Genomic DNA, 19048 nt, shown 5'->3' with positions numbered 1-19048 from the left:
GAACTCGATCTGAATTAAATTTTTCTTCTTTCGTCATGGTCGCATGCATATCATAACTTATCCGACCCATGAACTCTCTAATTCCACTGGCCTCTTTACTAATATACAACCTTAAGTGGCTTTCCAGACCACCTCTGCAATGTGAGTGATACTCTTGCATATTCAGACATAGCATATTAGGCTTTTATCTTCCCAATTAATTTGTAGTCGTAATGTTGAAGGATCTGGAGAAAAAAGATGAGAAGTTGAAAGTTCGAGTCCTATTTATTTCGGAATTACACATGTGATCAAAGCACATAAAAATTACAATTAAAAAAAAAAAACACTTTCATACGACGAATGCATCAAATACAAAGAAATTAAGCCAAAAAGTATGCTCTGGGCTCAGTTCATCGACGAAGAACCTTTTTCCACGTTCACTCCACTCCCTACTACTTTTGTCGGGCTTTCTCCACTATCGGGAGCACCGCCACTTTGAGGAGGAGGCCGCGGTGGCGATGGCTGCCGGAGGCACCAAAATGGGGTTGATCCCATGAGAGGGGAAGCAGGACTCCGGATTTGCTCGTTGGTTATGACTTAATGAAATTAATTAGTGGAGATGTTTGAATTTTATAAAATTATTAAATACAATATTTGATACATATTTTTCAAAAAGATTAAAATTATTAAAAATTATAAAATATAAGATATTTATTTAAGTTTACCCATAAATTATTTTTTATTAAACAAAATATTATATAAGAAAAAAATCATAAACATTGGTTACAAAATTACTATAAGTAAATATATATTTGTGTGCTTGCGTATATGCATATGATTACCCTCATTCAAATTTACTGACATTTACTTATACTAGAAAAAGAATACATATAAAATAATATTAATACATTTTTTATTTATAATAGTTATTAAATTTTAATCAAATATTTTAAATTAATAAAGTTATTTATTATTATAATATAATAATTTTATTGAGTTAATATGAATCGTGTCCACAGCAAGTCCTCCTTGCTTAGTATGACTAAAATTACAAGTAAAAATCTCGGTACATGATAAATTTCCGGACACCCATCCAAGAATTACACAAAAATAGAATAATACATATCGAAAAAGAATAGCTATTTCTACCAAGACTACCTGTAGGAAGAATATCAGACTGTACAAAAGAATATCAATAGCATTGGTCGAGAGACGCCCAAACGTAAATGAGAAACGTACTCGATGGAGGTCCCTTTTATAGCCCTTTGATTAACACAAAATTAAGAAAGACGAACTACGTCTCTGGATTTTCTTGAGGTGTATCGATCCTTACTAGAATTGGCCGGCAGAGATTTTCGTTGGAGTCGGCCTCATTGTTTGGTGGTTCTGCCGGCGTGCCATCACCGTCCGCACGCTCGTCTTCTTCGGCCAACGCTTTATCTAAAGCTTCCTTTGCAACTAGTGTAACACATATCATTAGTACCACTGCAAGCAAGAGCAGGAACAATTAGGCACCAATAGTCGGTTGAGTATAAAGCGGGAAACTAAAGGAACGAAGTGCTTCTGATACAAAAATAGTCTGTGAATATCACTTGAAACTCACCAGACACCAGAAGGCTCAATACAATAAATGCCTGCATCAAAGAAAGTGTTTTAAGTGTAGAATCAACAGAATACTGGCAACAACGTGAAACGTTATAACAAAAACAAGGCCTTCCGACACCTCAGCCAACCCAAGTATGGTAGACGATAATCGGTTTACACATCAAGAAAATATGATCATAATTCCGCACATAAACAATATGCATTCAGATTGAGTGCGTGGATGTTAGAATCACGTATTTGAGTGTGACGACATTGCCACAGTCTAACCAAAAAATCTTGATGAAACTCAGAAGATTTATTGAAAGAAGTTTAAGTAGAATTAGAAATTCAAGCAGTCATGTGCCACGACTTTTACTTGATCAACATTTCATGGGTGATAAACGTTGTGAAATGCGGCAGTACATTGAAATTCATCACTCATATACGCCGTTTGTTGCTCAAGAAACTCAGAACAAAAGATGCAATATTCGGGAAGTACTTATTTGATCATGCCTTTTCTTTAAAGTATAGATATCATTAATATAAGCACTAAGCCATACCTCGTAATGGTATATCTATGATGGCAGATATGTGAAAAAAAGAATGAGCTCGGCAACTAAGGTTGAAGAAAACAATAAGCTGACAGCTCTTACCCATCGGGCTTTTGAGAATTTATTCAATCCATGTGTTACATCGGAAAGATCCTTCAAAGTTGTCCCGACATATACCAAGGCAAGAGTGATTGGCTGCAAAAAGAGTGAATGGACAATTACATCATATTCAACCATGTATTATTGTCGACCACAGTACGAATGATAATCACTAGAGAAGTACGGACAAAGGGACATACTATCATGCCCAACCATGAAGCCAGCATGTATTCACCCATCGGGACCGGAGTCAAGGATAAGAGATAGTTCAGCAGATTAAATGGAACTAAAGGAGCCAGCCGGAGCAATAACACAATCTGTTGAACGACATGAAAAATTCAAGTGCACAGATGCATGAGACGAGATTTTACACATGTCAGGACATTAATCGCCGGAGAAAAAATCTAATTATTCTGAAAATGAGCAGCATGCCAAACATTAGCCAGCATGTCAGAACAATGACTTCGAATTGAGGTTGAGAAGAGATACAGACCTTAAATCCCGATCTCTGAATTGCAATTGTGACTGAACGGAACTTTGGATAATCTTCTAACTTGCAGATAATAAATGACCTCCCAAGCTGCTCATAATTGGAAGAGAAAAGTTCAGGAACAGATACTTTAAAAAAATCAAACGTTGTACTCTTTGTTGCCAGGAAAACTTACAGCTCGCCCAAGAAGAAATGCAGCTCCAGCACCTAATGTAGCACCAACGGAATCAGCAATGAAACCCACAGGCAAACCAAAGAGATAGCCACCACCGAGCTGAAAGAAATAACAAATAGCGTGAGGTTTTAGTCCTCCGAGGAGTCTTGAATACTTCCACACCAACAAATTTACGTAAAAGGATTTCTGACGGATAAAGAGATCACAAATGGAAAACAAAATCAGCTATATTTCAAGATCAGAGACTATACTTACAGAATTCAACTGTTAATAATTTGGAAATTCTAGCCATAGAGAATCCATGACAATGTCATTTCACATGCAGAGAACTAACGTAGCAATTAAGCATGAATTTACGACAAATGATAATTCAAAATTTGCGTAAATTGAGTGAGGTAACAACAATAAAGAAATACAATCTCTAGTAACTACAAACGCTAGTATGCTAGTTGAAACATGCAGAGCAGACCACTGAACCTCTGATATAATACTAGAACAGGAGACAAGCCCTTTGTAGCTTTCCTTCTCATGACTCATATATTATCCACAGCGTCGGGACTTGTGAAAAATATCCTGAAATTGGAAAAGTGGACCATTAAAGAAGTTAATCCTTACCGTAAGTACTGAAGCTGGAACTGACAATATCGTTAAAGGAATGTACGCCACAGCCCTGCAAGGTTAACAATCTTTATGTGACTCAAAAAATTGATAATTTTGAAGCCATGAACTCTAGGTTTTGATGGGCACTCCTGGTTATGATTAAGCTAAAAGAATGCAATCTTTAAGGTTACAATAAATCGCAACATTGGACAAAGAATCAGGAAGCAAATTAAAAGCCAAACATAGCATGCAGTTAACTCAATGTAAAAGAAGTTAGACCTGTGATCTGATGATGAACATTCAACTTTCTTAACTTTCACATATGTAGATGTTGCCTTGGCCTTTAACGTAACTATATCGAAGTTCTATTTTACATCATATCCTTAAAAGAAATGTATACCAAAATGTAAATCCAATCATTGACCCACTATCATTTGCTTGAACCATCAGCTGACTTTGAAAAGAAGGGCAAGCATTCGAATTTTGAAGCATATCTATAAAAAAAAATAACAAACATACAAAAAAACCAGTAAAGTATTGCAACAGGAGAACTTATTATGCTAGAAGAGAAACAGATGATCTTTGAAACTTTTTCCCATTCGACTTGTTGACATGTAATTTCTCTTCATATTTCATGTATGTGACTGATATGGATGACGAGAAGGTCAACAGACCGGCATATTAGGCACATCATAAAAACTTTGCAAGCACATTAAAACCATACGTACAGCACTAAAGGACCCCAAGGACCAAGATCTTGCTCTATCCATGCTAAGAAATCCTTTAGAATCTGCATAAAACAATTTTTCAGAAACATTGTAAATAAATTGAGTGATAACATCTTGGATTCATTTGAAGATACATTCAAGCGCTGCTTGGTGCCATAATGACAGTCCCTTAGAGATTTATCTATTTATCCAAACAGACACCTAAAGGAAACATTCACCATATTGAAATAGAGAGAGACGCTAGAAATTGCTAAGCAATCAATATAATATATGCCAAAGGTCATCCCAATGATTAGCTCTAATTCACAGCAAGCAGTGAGGAAAAGCCAAATCCACACTTCTCCAATGGCTCACCTTCTACCTCATTTTGAGTGTCAATAAGAATTATGATAAACTTGGTCTTGCTAACATAGTTGGATTGGAGGTCGAATTAGCTCGTGAAATGACCAAATTACACGACTTAAAAACTCATGGAATACTAATTATTATAATTACAACGGAGCGGAACTAGTATGTTCCCTGTCCGGCTGGCAATTAATAGAGAACTCTGCCCTTAACTTGATCAGTCATCAGCTCAGAGAGCAATGTACATATCAAGATACTCGTAGCCTGTGGGTTCAACAAGCTTTCAGGCTTGATCAAGACAAGAAACCAGTAAAGTCAACCAAACAGAAGAGACAATGAAAATGATAAGCTAGGTATGATATGCTAGACATTCTTTCAATTCCACACCATGTAAAAGTCTTAGGAACCAATACCATAATTAATCCAAGAAAACACCCAAACAAGCACAATTGAACAAAGCCCGGATAACAAAACACTCACAGCAGCCAAACAAAGCCACAACAAAACCACATTAAACAGGAAACAAAGAAGAAAAAGACCCATATGAACAAACACTGATACGGAGTCCCAGAAATCCCAATACAAGCAAATTGAAAAAAGCCCAGAAGACAAAATCCGACCTTTTCAATAGGGAGAGTGAAGCAAGCAATTATAATAGCAGCGATCAGCAACAAAAGCGAGAAAATCCTGAAAAAGGAAACCCAATTGAATTTGAGAGCCATTTTAAATGAATGTGGGGGGAATAACACGAAACTTCCGCGCCAGGCCTGCTCTCTTCCTCTTCTTCAGCGTCCTCCGGCAAAACTTTGCTTCAATGGCGAGCGAGGCTCTCAAGAGTTATTATTCCCCCCAAATTCGCCGGATTGAATTGAGAAAACCCAAAAAGAAACAATCTTTCCCAATGGGAATAAAAAAAGAAAAAAAGCCACTCCTGTAATGATTAAGATTTAACCCATTTCATTGGAAGATTAAAGAAAACAATGTTCCTAATCTTTTTGCATTTCTCGCTTTTGTTGTTTCCCTTCTGCTGTAATAATTTTATCCCCGCAGGGGATTGGGATTGGGATTGCGATTGCGATTGCGATTGCGGTTGTCTTCTGATGACGTACTGCAAGACTTGATTCCAGGCGAAAGGTCAAAACTACCCTCACTTGCATTTTCACTTTTTTGCTTTAATTTGCTTATCCAACCAATGCTTTCTTTTATATTCATTTTAACAAAATTTAATTGTTTAGTTTTCTTTAATATTGAAAATTTATTTTTATCAAGAAATAAATCATACTAGAAAAGCACACTATTTTGATGAAAAATTCTCCTAACTTCTTTTTTTTTTTTTAACGCCAACATATATAACGTTCTTACTGAGTTATAATATCGAATTAAAATTAAAAAATAAATTACATAAGTCCTAAATGTTTTATGTTAATTATAATCTAAGTTTGTTAGATTAAAAATTACAATCACCCCACCTAAAATTTATTTTGTTTTTTAATATAACCCCGTTCAATCAAGTTTTAGTAATTTTATATGTGATATAAGAAAAATAACCCATCACTGTAACTTGATTATTTTTTTAAAAATGCCATTTCGATCAAACTTCAGGTAAGATATCCCTAGTCACTTTACTGGCAATATACTACTTTAAGGTGAAGATTGTCGACGATAAGAAAATGATAAGGTGTATAAATACGTCAACGTGCAAGAGACAACAAAGAGAAATGGAGAAAAAAGAAACCAACAGGCGCCATCTCTATGTATCTATGCCGGGCATTTTGATCATTTCATCAAATTTTATATATTATCTTTTTCTTTTTTCATTTTATAGAAAAAGAACGAAAGCATTTAAATACTTTTATACTTTTTTTTAATTAGATTACTTTACAAACTTAAAAAATATAATTGTAATTTTTTGTTCAATATTAACGACGAAACTTTACACAAGCACCCTTTGGGCACATTGGACTGACACCCCCTTAAAGAATGTACCTGTAATTTTAAAAAGAACATGAGGTATTTATATAGTTGGACCAAACTTTTAGGGGTATTAATGCAATTTACTCATTATTAAATTTAGAAACAAATCATTTGGATTGTTGGATGTGTTTTTACTATTATTTTACTAAAAAGTCCTCAAATATTGAAAGAATAATAAAGGAGTATGGTAACATAAATGTCAAACAAGTTGAAGAATGAGTAGTTGCCTAAATAATTGGTTATAATGACATAATAGGCCTTGGTTGTTTTAATCATATTGTATGTTTTGGAGTCAATTTTTGGAATTCATATTTAGACAATGGCCTTTTGGCCATTTTTGTATGTTGACTAAAACCTTCTATTCATACAACTTTTACTTGCCAAAAATGAAAACATTTTCTTTGCCAGTCAACAACCCTAAATCCTAAAGAGTTTGTGTAGAATCCACACACAAATCAAATATGACCAAAATGATTGTAATGTCTCGAAACTGACGGTTATAAGAATTAATAAATCATAGATCACTTTTCACAACAGTAAGTAAAAAAAACTTTCAAAGATAAGCAAAATGCATAAATTGTAACAACGATCAAATGGCTCAATAGTAACATTTTGTTCTTGCGAGAAATAGGTCGCGGGTTTGACTCTAAGGAGGAGTTGGAGAACCAATTTCAGTCCTCCTTTTAGGGGCAAGAAAAGGAAGGGTAAATTAGAGTAAACTCCCTTTAGAATTTGTCATAATTATAAATACTTTTTTGTTGTTATGAAAAATTACGAATACCCCACTGAAATTAACGACTGTCTAACAAATACCTTCTTATAATGGGCTGCCACGAGGGGGTATGTGTAAGGCGATCGTTAATACGAGCGAAGTATTTGTAATTTTTTAAGTAATGAAGGTAATTATAATTATGATAAATTTTAGAAGAACTCATTGTAATTTACGAAAAAATTAAATGCATAAACTGCTGTTGAAATGTGAGCATAAATATTCTGAAGTAACTTTACAGTGGTAAATACCTTAGTGCTGGAATGTGTGATGTACACAAGCTTATGAAAACAATACTAAAGAATCAAACACAAAACCATTATAGTATATGAATGTTATGCTACAAGAAAGAATATATTGCCTGAATAAATGGCTGTTTTTCTCTCAGGATCTCTTACCTTCCTACCTTGTATAGCACCATGGCCAAAGAATCAGCTCCGTGACAACGCATTCTAGCCGTCTACGCCACATGCGCTCGAGTTAATCGGCACATGCACGAGTCGACAAAGTAATAATGCCGAGCGTTGTTGTGGCTAATCACACTGTTTTAACACATAGCGCGTTAATCAGCACATGACCAAGCATAAGGTCGACAAAGTATTGGTGCCCGATTTGGCCGTCCCTCCACTTCATTTTGGCTGGAGCTCGGCCATAGTGGACACCGTCGTTGCATCGGTTGTCGTAGTGCCACGGATATGTCATGTCAAAATCATCGATGACTCGATCTAGCACGTGATATTGCCTCAGTTTATCCAACACCACCCCATTGAAGGCCTCCATTTTCTGAGGATTAAATGCCAGACTTCTAGCGTAGCCGCCCGTTGCCACAGTTGTCCTATATATAACTTCAGGGGGCTCCAGCCCTCTTTTCCTCACTCCTTCCATTACCTCGGCCCAAAATAAGGCTGCATAGTCCGCCCCCTTGATAAAGTTTCGGATATTAGACCAGTACACGCCATCGTGTAAGCCCGAATTCATGATCATGGTGTCCGGAACTACATCTTTTGAAAAATACCCCTTCAACAATTCTCTGTAGTTTGCGTTGATCAATGAATTCAAGCCCTGATAATTGCCTGTATCATTTGGATGGCCATTGAAAATGCTGGTGAATCTGACCATCTGGGACGGGTTTCTTGGATTGGTGATGTTCATATCGAATATTCTTGGAACCGTAGGAATGTCATGCACGTCCAAAATGAAGTGAAGGATGTTGCGGACGGTGTCACAATGGTTTGAATCTCCCCACCAGAAAATCCAACGGTTGTTCAAACATTTCCACGCCTTTTGACTTGTAAACAATTTGAATGAGCAATGAGCTGAATACACCCATCCATTACTCTCTAGCACGCCCAATGGACCATCACACCACGGACGCTGGCATGGAAAACTCGGCTTTTGGCATCTGTATCTCCCATCATTGCTAATCGGACAACTATCGTTCCTAGCATGTCGAGTCCATCGACCAGACCAAACATCCTTGGTGTAATCAGACTTCTTGCAATGTCTTATCTCAGGCAACTGGGACTCAGACCTAATGAACTTTATAGGAACTACACGAAGAACACGATCAAACACGAATCTTGCAGGGGAATACTTCAACCCTTCATAATGCCGGAACAACAGGATAATAGTCAAATTGTAATCACCAGCAAAATCAGGATGAACTTGAAGCGAAAACGCATAGCTCCCGTTTCCCATATCCTTAACCGGAGGCCTAGCCTTCCATCTTTCACCAGAAAGATCAGTTTCCAAATAATCACCTCCTAGACAACGAGGCCGCCCTGAATCATCCAATGCCTGAAAAACAAATTCATGCATTTCGCCCGTCGACAATTCAAGGTCCATATTACCTTCCAAACCAGGCATTCTGATATCCACTGTTCTTGAATCCTTACAAGGCTCACCTCCTGGAGCTAACCACTTAGCAAGAAGATTGGCTGAATAATTTGCCTCTAATTCAGATGAAATCCAAGGCAATATCTCAGGAGTTGAGGGGATGTTGACGGTCTGTTCCTTAGTCAAATCTTCTGAAACTTGAGGGCTTGAATTGGAAACATCTTGGGACTGGTTCTGAATCCCAGGATCAAGATTTTCGACGGTTCTTGCCAAACTTTGGTGGCTGTGGTCTAAATCAATCTTTTGAGGAATTTCAACACGGGGTTCCAGAGAAAGATTCCTAAAGCTCAAATCTTCAAAGGGTTGTGGCAAAATTTCTGAACCATTGGGCTTGAACACAACAAAATCTTTGTGAAAACTGCTCATATTGAACCCATCAATCCCCCAAACAACCAAGAATCCAAAAAGCACCCCCACTACCAAGATCTTGAACCACCAATGAACTGCTGGGCTTGAGCCTATAACCAAGTTTGCAGCTTTCTCCGGCATCTGAGAACACATTCCACCAACAAAAACCAAATTAACCACTAACAATACTGCAAGTTGAATAAAAAGAAAACACACACACCTCAAACAAGATCAGAGAGACATATACCACTACTGAAGGGAAAAAAAAAAAGGAACTTTTCCCTTACAAGTAGCTGACAAACAACATTCCCAGCAAAAGTTGTGTTTTCTTGGAAAAGTAAATCAAAAACAATAACATAATACAAAACTCACTCTTGTTTCCCTTCAAATATTTTTTTGGCACTACAAGTTGTCAAAAAAAGTGGGTTTCCCAATGCAGCAGAGACCTCTCTCCCCTCCCACCTCTCCTTCTCCTTCTCCTTCTTCTTATCTTTGTCTCTCTTCTCTCTCCCCTAAATACACACACAGTAAGTGTATTTTTGTTCTTAGTTACGCGGAGTGGGGAGAGTCCTACGAATACGATATATTAAGTAGTATAGTAATAATGGGGAACAAGAGGCAGAATTAAAGGTGGGAGATGATTACCGTAATGTCCATAATGCCCCTGACAAATACTGAATTTACCATGAGATCCCTCCCAGTTCCCACCGTCCACCGACAGCCAGATGGGCTTAGGATTCTGGCGGAGCGCGATGATTGAGATGGGTAGTTTTGTCTTTTCGCCAATGGCCTTTTGCATGGCTGTTGGCGGGACTTGGTGCCACGTGCATTCACCTTTATTTAAATTTTTTTTTTTATGAAATATTTTGAAATAACTACCTCGCTCTTTTCTGTGATTTGGTATATTTATTTTTATCTAAAAAATCAATCCAATTGTTAATTAAATTCATCAAATATATTGTTATTAGTAAAAAATTTGAATGAAAATTCATATTTATCTCCAATTAATTTATAACAAATTTATTACAAATCAAATAATTATTTTTTAACCAAATTAGTCTTCATATGCTAATGTATATAAGGGAATCTTTACCCTTATAAGGATAATATAGTCAGAAAAAAATTATTTGACTTCCAATAAGTTATTCATAAGTCCATTGTGGTAAATATGAATTTTTATTAAAAAAAAAAAAAAATTGCTGATACTACAAATTCAGTTAATTTAACTAATTAAGAAATTTATTTGTCAGACAAATAAATATCAAAAATATTAAATATAATTTTTAAAATTATATATAATTATATCAAATATTAAAAATTATAATTGAATTTAACTAGAAACTTAATCACTTAGACCACCATAAATATGTTTTTGTTTTCGAAGTTGGGATTACTTGAATGAAATATTTACTAAAGATAAGAGGTCAAAGAATTATAAAAGGATAATGGAAATTAAATATAATTCTTTTTTAATTACAATGATGGAGTGAGAAAAGATCGGAGTTTGAAGCCAAGATCTCTGTTCTTATTTTTTTGAAAAATAAAATATGAGACCATATTAAAATTAATATCGCTATTCGAGCGATCATAATCTGATCGTTATGTGATGTTTTACCGTCAAAGTACCCAATATACTAGAAATTAAAAGGCCAAATCTCCTAATAAGTCCCTCATTTATAATTTTCATTCTACTTTAGTCCTGACCGTTATGTTTTAACGAAATTTAATTAAAAGAGATGGAATATTTCATTAATGAGAGATGAAATTATAAACATCCATGTACTTTAATAATTTACCAATAATTAATAAATATTATCTGCGCCAATAATATTATTTTTTATAACTAAACAAAAGATCGAAATATTAATAAAACAACTACGTAAATTATTCAGAGAAAATAAATAAATTTACTAGATTCAAGTTAAATATATTCTATTTAAATTTTGCAATGTTTATTGAATTTGGATTTAAATATAAGTTATTAAGCAATGAGTTTCTCACAAATATTGAGAAATAAATATGGTAAAAAATAATAGAAATATTATGATCAAGTTTTACAATCAATGTGAAAAAAAAAAAAATTCAACTTTCCAAAATAAAGAAGAAATATGTTAATTGGAATTCATGTAAATTCTTTTATATATTTTTTGCCTTTTAATACCTACGTGTAAAATATATTTATTATCATCTTTGATTTTTTTTTTATGAATGATTAGTAGTTATTTTATTAATATTTGTATTTTAGTATTAAAAACACCATTATTGAAGTAAATAATACGTTTTAATAATTGACAAATTATTAAAGTATATTAATGGGATATTCCGTGCACTTTAATTATAGTTTCAGGGACCATTTTGAGATGTATTTAAAATTGAGAAATTATTAAATGCATTCGTGAGACGAAGGACTAAACTGGGATAAAAAGTAAAGATGATAGACTGACGAAGAGGTTTGGCAAAATTAAAAATCACATTGTCTCGATGTATTCATGTAACCCCACCAGCGGTACACAAGCAATTAGTATTTCAATACCTTCACTGAATTAAATATTATAAATCAGCTACTGTCAGTTTATAATACACACATAGAGTGACGAATCCTATATAATGATGGGGAATACCATAATATTATGATAAAATATCAAAAATACCCTTAACGAAGAGCATTTTCGTAATTATGGCAGAAGATCGGCGTCCCTCGCCACCGGGTCGAACCACCCAATACCCAGACCCGCTCAAATACCCGAAATGAAGACCCTGACAACGCAGGAGGAGTGAGCTATCTGATCAAGGACGCCACCACAACAGATGATGACACGTGGCCCAAACAACAATAACTACCTGGACTTTATAAATACCCCGACACTCATCAGTTGAGGTAACTGGCCTTTATTATTTTCAACCTACACTTGTCATATCGCATATTTTTACCTCGAGTAAACTAACTTGAGCGTCGGATGATCATTGTCGGGGACGAACCCGACGAGTCTCACGTTCTTGTTTTATTCTCAACACCCAAATGCTAGATCTTGTGAGAGTACGTGACCAGCGTCGAGAACACCACTCGAAATTACATATTTCGAGCGAGATCACTATATCGATTGGAGTCTTCAACGAAATATCATAAATCAAACCGTATTGCCACCTGTGATTTACGCACATAAGATAACAAGCTAAAAATTAAGTACAGTCTCCACTAGGATTGCTGTCAATTTATTTTACATGAATATAATTAAAATTGTGAGCTCTATATATACTTTGAAAGAGATTGGGACACGGCAGAATTAAATAATGAAACAGCAATCCAACCACTAAAATATTGTATTATGATTGTTTGTGATAATGGAAATCAAATAGGTGCCCACTTTTTAGTCAATCAAAAGAAAAAAAAACTCCCATTTAAGTAAAAAATACAGGAAGAGTTTATTATTATTAATTTTTTTGCTAATACAGGAGACATCAAAATGCTAAAAAGTCCATAAGTGGTGGCCACTTTTTGACTAATGAATGAGTGGGTTTAACCTGCCGCACACTATGCAGTTATTGAATTAATTAGTTTTGAACTATAATTAATTTATACACAAATTTAAGGTGATGTGTACGATCTAAAAAGAGTTGGTCCAAAAGAGAGTTCATGGATTCTAAGACTTTTTGAGCATATTCCACCAGCCTGAGAAGAAGGTAGCCCATCAGAATGACTATGGACCTGACCCGAGAAGGAGGCCTGACAAAACACTTTTCAAACCGCAGGCTCAAACTCAGAATCCAACTAGGACAGTTTAGGAGAAGGGAGGTGTCCCCTAAACTCTAGACTCCTAAACCCAGAGGAACTCCCAGCAAAATAGGAGTCATCACATGTAAGGACTCCTCCCCCAAACAAAAACATGTTGCTGTGAGGTGATCAGTTGGAGATAAGATCGAATTAGACCTTATCTACATGTATTTTGACTCTTTTTTCCTAGATAAGGGTGGTGTGCAAATTCCAGCAGAAGGGGACACCCCCTTTATATATATAGGTTCAGTCCCTCAATGGGGACACCTTCAAGAATTTAGAAAATCGCTCTTTATTCTTGCTTTAACATTCGAATTGCACTTTAATTACAATTTCTTCTACGAATTTCTTAATCATATCTCAATTTCTCATTACGATTTATTTTTATGATTATTTATTCCTAAAATCGAAACTAACTTGAACGCCAGAGTGCTAACGTGCTTTGCAAGTTTTGATTTTCAAGTTCTTTTGTTCGATTGGCCCAAGTCCATCATCAAGGTCCAAACTTATAGGATTCGTGCTAAAATTACACGCATCATAAGGTTTTATTTGGATTTGATCGAGTTTTGATTTTGAGCTAGGGGTAAGAGAAAAATGTATATATTTATGGTGTATTTTCGGTATAAAAAAAACTTATATCTTTATAAATGATTTAATAATATCCATCAGGATTGATGGACGATTTCAAATCCCCAGTTAATCTTTGAATTTATTTGGATAATTCTAAAAGGCAACATTATGTTTGATTAAGGTTTTTAATTGTTTTTTGTTGTTTCGTGGAGATAAAGAAAGAAAAGTAGAAATAGTATTGATGTGCATAAAAACAGGTTAGTTTAAAGAGGCCCAAATGATCCAAAAAGAAAAAAGAAATGAAAGGCCCAAGTCATGAGAGGCCCCAAAAATACTTGATAGGCGGTCTTGGCGAGTGCCTCCTAGAAAGTAGACATGCGGGCAACCTTGGTGGGTGCCCTCCAAAAAACAAATTGACAAAGGAAGGAAGTCTGATTTCTCAAGATCGACCCAAGAGGGAGGCTCGCTAGGCTGGGCCCAAGGAGAAGCCCCCACCCTAGAATTCGTCCAAGGATGAAACCTGCAAAAGCTCGGTCTAAGAAGGATGTCCATTACGAAGCCATGTTGCATCTTTTCAAGGCCAGCCCGAAGGGAGGAAGGTGCCCTCAAGGGGTTGGATTCTTCAACCTAAAAAGACTCCCCACCAAGTAGGAGTCTGCACAAAGGAGTTCCCTTTCATGAAGACTTGCTGCTTAAAAAACGAATAAGGTGCAACTGTATCCCTCCTGAATCTTGCCTTCCTCGCTGGGCATGCGAATCCCCCTCACCGAAACTCTTGTTACAGAGGGACTCCTCCTCTATAAATAGGGGGAATACCCCTCAAGAGACAGTCTCCTTCCACACTCGAGAATCCCTCTTGCTGATACTCTGCTCCTCTAATTTCATACTCTTACATACGGAATCCTCACTTTTATCATAATTTCTCATCATAATTTATTTTTATATTCATTTATTCTTAAATTTGGAATTAACTTAAGCATTGGAGTGTTAACTTTTTATTTTGCAAGTTCTCTTTCTCAAGAACTTACACTCAGTTAGCCCAAATATAAAATCAAGATCAAGACCTTTGGACCCGTGCTAAAATTGCACGCATCAAATATAAATAAGTATGTGTAAGAAATAGTCTGTATGTTTAGATTTATTTTTGGAGATAACTTAAAATATGGTAAGATGGGTATTGCATGTTTGATTTTATATCTTGGCAGACAAAATTCATTGTTTATTATTAAATCTTATCTCTATTATATGTATTTGTAATTGTATATATATTTTTGTTGGTACATGGCTTGAATTATATATATATATATATTACTGTATATATATTTGGATGAATTATATTTTGGAGATAAAATTCACTATTTATTGCCAAATCACATCTCCTTTATATGTAGTTATAATTGTGTGTGTGTGTGTATATATATATACTCGATTCAAATTTCAAAAAATTCAAAGACACTCAGTTAAAGGTGGAAAAAAATCCACTCAAATATACTATGTGTTCGGTTCATCTTGTAGATGATTTGAAAATGAAATCAAACATAATTTTAATCATTCAATTTTAATTTGAACTATTCTTTATTAATTCTTAATACCTTTCATTTTATTATATACAGATTTATTTGACGTAGCTTTAAAATAATCAGTGATTTGAATTTGTATACAAATTATTTAATTCACATTAAAAAAATGATGATTAGTATAATTTTCCCAAGTAATGATTATTATTTAGTGACATTAGTGGGGCTTCCAAGAATATGATTTGAATAGCATCTTTTCTTATTCTTATTATTTTATTTTTCAAATCTTGGGTGAAGTCCTAAAACAACCTAAACTTTGCCCTAAATGGTGCAAATATTATTTTATAGACATTTTATATATAACCGATTGGTTAATAACACTTTATTTATGTAAATAATAATAATAACAATAATAATAATAAAAAAAATAAATCCTTATATTAGGGGATACATCATGCCTGTATTCATATTTATGATGCTGGAATTTACTATCTCTTGATTACAGACTTTCAAACTTATCAATCGAGCAAGATTTTAATTGACATGGGTTATATTGAGTTATGAATTTCAAAGTTATTCACCAGTTAGTAATAGAAGAATAAAAATAATTCTTGATTTTAGTAGTTTGTAGTTTATTTATCTGTTAACTTTATTTTTCATGAAATTATTGAAGTTATTAATATACTTAATAAAATCATATATTTATATTATATATCGTATGATATAACTAATTATTATTTATACTGACATTAAAAAAAAAAAAATCCTCTATGCACAGTTAGCGATACTGTAGCATCAGTATTTAAATATAATAATCACGCTCGTAACTAGATGATTTTAAAAATTAATTGAAATAGTAATAATTATTTTTTTCACAAAAATGACTCGCGTAATTTTGATATAACAACATTAATTTTTTTATTTTATCAGTAATACCTTAAATTAATTTCTTTTTCTTTTTTCTGAAAAACATAATTTATGAATTTATCTATTTTATTTTTATTCATAATATATTTTAAAATATAAAAAAATATTTATTATATAGATACAGATAATTACGTGTCACTGGTGACATTGAATGGGAAGACAGAGATCACGTGATGCAGAGACAGTGCACGTGACAACTGGCTTTCATTGATTAGTTCATTTTGGCTTTACATTGTTGGGTTGGAGAAAGAATTGAATTGAGGCCATGTGAGAGCCACATATTCCAATTTACAGCCCATTCATCACTCTATAATAAAATATACATGATCTCACATTTATTATTATGAAATAAAATTAAATCTTTTGATTACCAAATTACCCCTCAAGAGATGAACCAACTCCATATAAAAAGGGATATGAAAGAAGCTCAAATGTGTAATTTCACTTTTCTTTACTATATATAGTTGAAAAATTGCAATATGTATGAATTACCCCTTAATATATGATAAAGTGAGTTGGGTTCGGAATCCACGACGAGCCCGCCAATAATTTCACAATGAATAAAGTTATGAAAAAAAATAAATAAATATCCGTATTCGTATAACTCAAACTCGAAACTCTGCCACCTAACTGAAAGGGAGGCATTGAAGGAAGTTCAAGAATGTCCAAGAATTGACATAAACAAGGTAGAACTAACCTTTGAATTCTTCCAAAAACTTAGGTAAGTGTAAACAACCAAATACCATTTTGACTAGATGTCCCCAAAAAACACGCATTCAACAAGAAGGATTCACAATTCATGAGGAATAACCTAAACAAAGAATTTTTTATTCTTGTAAACAAAGGATGTCCATGTTCCCAAAGACAGTCCACGAGTTCGAGTTTGAACGCAGTTTGATTGAATCAAACTGATCACATTCCGAATGGGATTTGGTTGTTTACACTTACCTCAGATCTAGATAGATTGGTCAGAACCAGAATTTTCAGACAATATATGCCGCTGCCCAGAAAAAAAAAAGAAAAAGTTGCATTTTATCTCAAACAAATATTTCACTGAAATTTGCTCAAGAGAAATGAATGTTGCAGATTAAATCATTTCATCTAAAAGAAAATATAATACTCTAATTTTCCAATGTACAGACAAGAACAACGGACGGGATGGCGGAGGATTATGTATCTGAATATGGAGAAACCAAGAAAGGAAGCTGAGTAACCAAAGGAGTAGCAGAAAGTACTTGAAGGAATGATACTAACTCCATGGGTCGTCCCATCCTTTGGGTCCGTCTCTCTTGATGAAATCTATTATGGCTTTGACAGCTTCCTCGACTCTGTTAGACAGCGAGTGGCTTCCATATTCGACTTCAACTTTTTCTGCGCCCCCCATTGCTCGACACAATCTGTAGAGATACATAGATGGGACGACAAAAGTAGTTAAGTTTCATAAAACAAATGTACCATGTTAACACATGACATGTTAGGGATGAGGGATGACTAAAATCATAGTTAAGGATTAAGGTACACAGTTCAAAAAGTTTCAAGTTCTTGCCTGTTGACCAGAGCTTTCTTGTCCACGTATTCTGGTACGAACTCGTCAGCCATGGAAAACATGACCTACGGAAAAATAAGGAAAAAAAAGAGCTGAATTTCGTAAAATTTGCCAGGGAGGAAGGATGGAGGGAACGCTTCTATATTATGTCAACATGGGCAAATTGAAGATTCTAGGGATGCTTATTCACATGCATACTAAGCCTGCATTTGGATGGTAGGATTTGAATTTAAGGGACTCGTAAAGGATTTCAAATGACTCCATATCAAAAGAATTCCACGAAAAATAGTTCAAAGTGGAAGTTGAAGGATTTTAAATCCTTTACAATGTGGAATCAGGGATTTCAAATCCCTATGATCAATTCATCAATTCAAATACAAGTGAGGGTGCGGTGACTTTTACCCATAATTATTCAAGAATTAGTACTGTGAGAGCAGAAGACTTATTCTTGCTTTAAACCAAAAATTACGTTTTATTTGTGTTCCATGACATTAAAATGAAATTCAAGACCTACCAGGGTGGGTGTGTTAGACATGTGGCCAAGTTTCTGTCTCAACTGATCTTCATTAAAGTCGGAACTGAACATGTCATCGTCACCATTGTATGCACAGAGCGAATGGTATCTGCATGCAGCTCAGAGACAATAAAGATCACATAGAACATGCAAATGCACCATAGTTAGGAAGTTTTAATTAAGTTTAAATCAATCTCACCTATCGGCCGTAATCGGGGCATCTGGATTGGCTTCTCGGGGCATCAGTTCTGATCCTCTACCTTCAGTTATCATCTTTGAAGCCAAATCAATCATGGAAGCAGTTTCCGGGAGAGTGGCTTTGTATTCACGGTCGCTGACTGGAGCCTGAATAGCCAATGGATGAGGAAAAAGACAAAGATGAGCACTGATGTGATGATATATCCATGTATTATTATATCAGCGTTACAACACAGCTAAAATGTAAGATAAAACCACAGCTATTGTTTATGCAAAGGAATGAACTTTTTCAGAAAGTTTCATGCAAATATACATGAAAACTTTACCTGTAAAATGGCTGCGCGGACTGCTCTTGAACAGGCTGCATTAGTACGCAAGTAATGCACGATATCCTACACAGATTAAAATGAGTCTTAGCTACAACTTTTTGCTTGTAAAATGACGGCCATCAATAATTTTGTATATC

General features: G+C 34.7%; 3 protein-coding genes across 7 annotated transcripts in view; all 3 read right to left on the bottom strand.

Moving 5' to 3' along the window:
- Positions 1028-5631, bottom strand: LOC105156966 (TVP38/TMEM64 family membrane protein slr0305). 3 transcript variants are annotated; one of them, XM_011073237.2, is made up of 9 exons: positions 5172-5630; positions 4207-4268; positions 3494-3548; positions 2879-2977; positions 2707-2793; positions 2414-2530; positions 2217-2309; positions 1583-1613; positions 1028-1464 (listed from the first exon to the last, which is right to left on the bottom strand). In XM_011073237.2, exons 1-9 carry the CDS (start codon positions 5271-5273, stop codon positions 1274-1276), a joined length of 837 nt encoding a protein of 278 aa, XP_011071539.1. In that variant the 5' UTR covers positions 5274-5630; the 3' UTR covers positions 1028-1273. The 3 variants fall into 3 exon arrangements, with proteins under 3 accessions (XP_011071539.1, XP_020548733.1, XP_011071543.1); XM_020693074.1 differs by lacking the exon at positions 3494-3548 and adding an exon at positions 3356-3451 and having other exon boundaries at positions 5172-5249; XM_011073241.2 differs by lacking the exons at positions 3494-3548; positions 4207-4268 and adding an exon at positions 3356-3451 and having other exon boundaries at positions 5172-5631.
- LOC105156965 lies at positions 7495-10113 on the bottom strand. Of its 3 annotated transcripts, none has more exons than XM_011073236.2 (2): positions 9826-10113; positions 7495-9679 (listed from the first exon to the last, which is right to left on the bottom strand). In XM_011073236.2, exon 2 carries the CDS (start codon positions 9677-9679, stop codon positions 7832-7834), a length of 1848 nt encoding a protein of 615 aa, XP_011071538.1. In that variant the 5' UTR covers positions 9826-10113; the 3' UTR covers positions 7495-7831. The 3 variants fall into 3 exon arrangements, with proteins under 3 accessions (XP_011071538.1, XP_020548447.1, XP_020548448.1); XM_020692788.1 differs by having other exon boundaries at positions 9911-10113; XM_020692789.1 differs by having other exon boundaries at positions 9759-9882.
- LOC105156963 (UPF0613 protein PB24D3.06c) overlaps positions 17339-19048 on the bottom strand; it is a 5102-nt gene continuing 3392 nt past the window's right edge. The window contains exons 5-9 of the mRNA XM_011073235.2: positions 18909-18974; positions 18584-18729; positions 18385-18493; positions 17871-17935; positions 17339-17721 (exon numbers count right to left, since the gene is read on the bottom strand). Of these exons, the coding sequence (XP_011071537.1) occupies positions 17574-17721; positions 17871-17935; positions 18385-18493; positions 18584-18729; positions 18909-18974 (534 nt within the window). The 3' untranslated portion in view covers positions 17339-17573. The remainder of the gene's footprint in view (positions 17722-17870; positions 17936-18384; positions 18494-18583; positions 18730-18908; positions 18975-19048) is intronic.

The sequence above is a fragment of the Sesamum indicum genome, linkage group LG3 (genome assembly GCF_000512975.1).
Source record: "Sesamum indicum cultivar Zhongzhi No. 13 linkage group LG3, S_indicum_v1.0, whole genome shotgun sequence".
NCBI lineage: Eukaryota > Viridiplantae > Streptophyta > Magnoliopsida > Lamiales > Pedaliaceae > Sesamum > Sesamum indicum.
Note: the sequence above shows the minus strand (reverse complement) of the source record. Positions and strands in the feature narration are given on the sequence as shown.